This window comes from Octopus bimaculoides, chromosome 5, assembly GCF_001194135.2.
Source record: "Octopus bimaculoides isolate UCB-OBI-ISO-001 chromosome 5, ASM119413v2, whole genome shotgun sequence".
Taxonomy (NCBI): domain Eukaryota; kingdom Metazoa; phylum Mollusca; class Cephalopoda; order Octopoda; family Octopodidae; genus Octopus; species Octopus bimaculoides.
Window position 1 is genome coordinate 106,072,676 of NC_068985.1, and position 3,328 is coordinate 106,076,003.

At 36.9% G+C, this 3,328-nt stretch overlaps 1 protein-coding gene across 4 annotated transcripts in view; it reads left to right on the forward strand.

The window, feature by feature from the left end:
* The first annotated feature begins 681 nt into the window (after window positions 1–681).
* LOC106881102 (uncharacterized) overlaps window positions 682–3,328 on the forward strand; it is an 88,622-nt gene continuing 85,975 nt past the window's right edge. For 2 of the 4 annotated variants that reach the window (XM_014931332.2, XM_052967893.1), the window contains exon 1: window positions 682–2,847. In XM_014931332.2, coding sequence (XP_014786818.1) covers window positions 2,370–2,847 — 478 coding nt within the window. In that variant the 5' untranslated portion in view covers window positions 682–2,369. The remainder of the gene's footprint in view (window positions 2,848–3,328) is intronic. The other 2 variants (XM_014931331.2, XM_014931333.2) reach the window with 1 other exon arrangement.

Below are 3,328 nucleotides of genomic sequence, written 5' to 3' on the forward strand. Positions count from 1 at the left end.
AAGTGCATGAACATCTATCACTTTTGTCATTGAAAATGCAATGAAGCAATGATTGGCTCACTGGACACCTAGCCACAATATTGATTTCTACAGTGTGTGTGCTACCCAGGACAGCCTTTGAATTTGCTGTTCCCGTTGGAGCCTCAAGGTAAAATAGCAGTGCCCGAAGTGTCACCCTGATAAAAGTACCGTCCGAAACGGACCTCCCCACTTGCTCCAACTCCTAACTACGCTACTCAGCAAATACTACCCAAGACAGACATGTCCCCTTGCCCTCTTTTTGCTATGCGAATATTGAAAGCAATACAAGTGACAACAGAGAAACTAAACTCTCGTTTGCATGAGGTCGTTATCTACAATCGGCTTTCTTTTTCCTGTTACATAACCCTCTCACATCATTTTATTTTCTCTTTCTCACATTCCTTCCCACTTTTTTCCGCTTTGTCTTTCTTTTGTTTCTTTTTCGGTGTCAGAGAGAGAATTGAACCACTGATTATCCTTCCCTTATGTTCTCACACTCACGTGTACCACTCTCTCTCATTCATGTGTTCTCTCACCTTTCCTACACCTCTCACGTCACGCTCTCTCTCTCTGAGTTTTCCTCATACTCTCTGTTTATCTCCTTCATTTCTTCCTCTCTTTTTATTCTCTTTTCGTTACTCCCACTCTAGTGTGAGTTGCACTTCGCCGATTGGCTGTCATCAGTCACGTGTGAACGATGGCTGCATGATGGCAGAAAAGGAAGTATTGAGTATCCAGTGAGATGGGCAGCAGCTGCAAATGTCCGCGTCACCCGTGACAAGCACCAAAATAAGTGAGAGATAATCAAAGTCGTGCATTAGGAAACAATCGACCTTTACAAAGGTGGACACCATTTGTTCAGTAACTGCCGTCTACACTATACATCGTTACATACAGCAGCGTTATATATGTATATATATACCTATATATAAACTGTCTTTTCCAGCTTTTATAAACATCATACAAGCCTGTGTACACACACATATACACACGACATAAATTTTTTGTATACATCGTACAAGCTTTTATATACACTACATGGACTTCAGAAGCATTACATAAGCCTTTTTACACCACAGAGGCTGTATATACATCTCACAAGCCTTTATACACTCCATACAGATTTTATTCGCATACACACGTCTTAACATAATCACAGATTTTATTTTTCTTTCCACATCACACAACCTATATATACAACCAGGCTATACATATAATACCTAATACTTATATATATATATATATATATATATATGTAGTTAACTTACATTGGACTTTATAATAAGCGCCCTCCACACCAGCTTTATTAGTATTTATATATTATTGAAATTCTGAATGCTTCCCTGATGTTTATTTCTTTTGACGGATAAGTCGGAGTTTCTTTTCTTTTTTTTTTTTAAAGATCTAGAGGATCAGACTAGAATTGGGAATTAAAAAACAACAACAATAAGATCGTTTAATATCAACATCATTGCCAGCAACAGTAAATATTTCTTACTAGATGATGCTTTGCTGGATTTCCAAGGATCATTTTCACTTTTGAGACAAACACTTAAGACATACGGTTTATTTGGCTGTGAATTACTTGTGCGGAGATATGAGACAAGATTCCTTTGGATGTTTACGACTTCAGACTGATCGCTTGGAAGCTCAAAACAAAACCCAACCTATTTAAGTCTATTACAATCAACAATGAAAGCTTCGTTTGAGACATTTCTATAGCTGCAATTGTATTTTATATTTACACACAGGCAGTTTTATTGCTGTTTCAACTACAGACCATTCTCTGGATTAACCTTCTGTACTAGCTGGGCCTTACCAAGTAATTTTTTACTCTTACAAATCGAACGAAACCAAAGCATCCTAGCCTAATACTTTGGTTATTGTTATTTAAGAAATATATATTAAAATATATAGGCAACCACCTCTAGTCTATCTTGACCTCACTTGACCTACCTTCAACAGTTTTGTTGCCATAAACAGGATCTTTAACACGCACACTTACATATAGCCATCCATATATACATACACACAGGCACACACACATACAAATTCCAAAGAGGCAACATTGGTCTTATAAGTAGATCAACTCTGTAACTAACATATTGTAATTTCAAGTAAATTATTTATTTATATCTTGCCTATATATGTGCACTTTTGCGCTTTGCTTTCCTATTTGAAGTTTTATTTTGTTTGGGTGTGCTAAAATAAGTTTTTAAGCTCGTAACACCGAGTGTGTGTATACATTCATACACAGATTATATATATATATATATATATATATGAAATACACACATACTTATACATGCAATGAGCGGCCAAGGGGAGTGATAAAATCGTTATGATCAATGGGGGTTGGTCGTATTCCGGTGGGCTATTATTACCCAGTTCTACCAAATTACGGGGAGACCTCATCGTTGTCGGGTGGAGCAAGCTGCTGCGCCCGACACCAGCGAGATGTAGCGACAAGAAGACAATTTGAACTCAGCAAAACGTCCACTACCTCTTCCTCTTTATCATCGTCGTCGTCGTCATCCTCATCATTATCATCATCATCGTCATCATTATCATCGGAATCATTACCAACATCATCATCACTATCACAACCAACATCTTGTAATTGTTTTGGATACCTTTTCTACTGCTCCAATGTGCCGTCATGGAGCGGTTATGTATGGCAGCAGAAACAGCAGCCGAAGCAGAACAGAACTGGCATGCAAGCCACTACACAAAACCAGCAGACTGGTATGTGGACTACAATGTGTTCGACTGCTATCAACAACACACTACTGCTGAGGAAACATGCCATTACTGTAGGACTTTTAGGTAAGTTCAATTTTTATAAAAATAACTCCTCTTTTTTTTTTCTAGACCGTTTGGTCTGTTTGTCCTACTTTGATGAAATGCTTGAAGTTTATATAGTTGAAAGTACTAAATGTGATAAACATATAAGCGACTTCGCCCTTGCCCGATATCAGTGAGAAACAAGTTGTAATTAATAATAATAATGTTAAATATAAGAAAACTATAAAGATAGACATATAAAACAGTTGGGAGCACTAGACGGATACAGAGTTAAAACGATGTTGGGTGATAAATAAACAGACGAATAGAGGCCACCAAACCCACATATATATATGTATGAATGTATATATATATATATATATATAGGACAGACAGATATGTAATGTTTTCATTGCATTTATGAGGTACATACTTGTACATATGTAACATATAACCACTAGCAACAGAACCAGAATGCCAGCTGATGCATTAGTGTGTTAGATGACATATATATATATATATA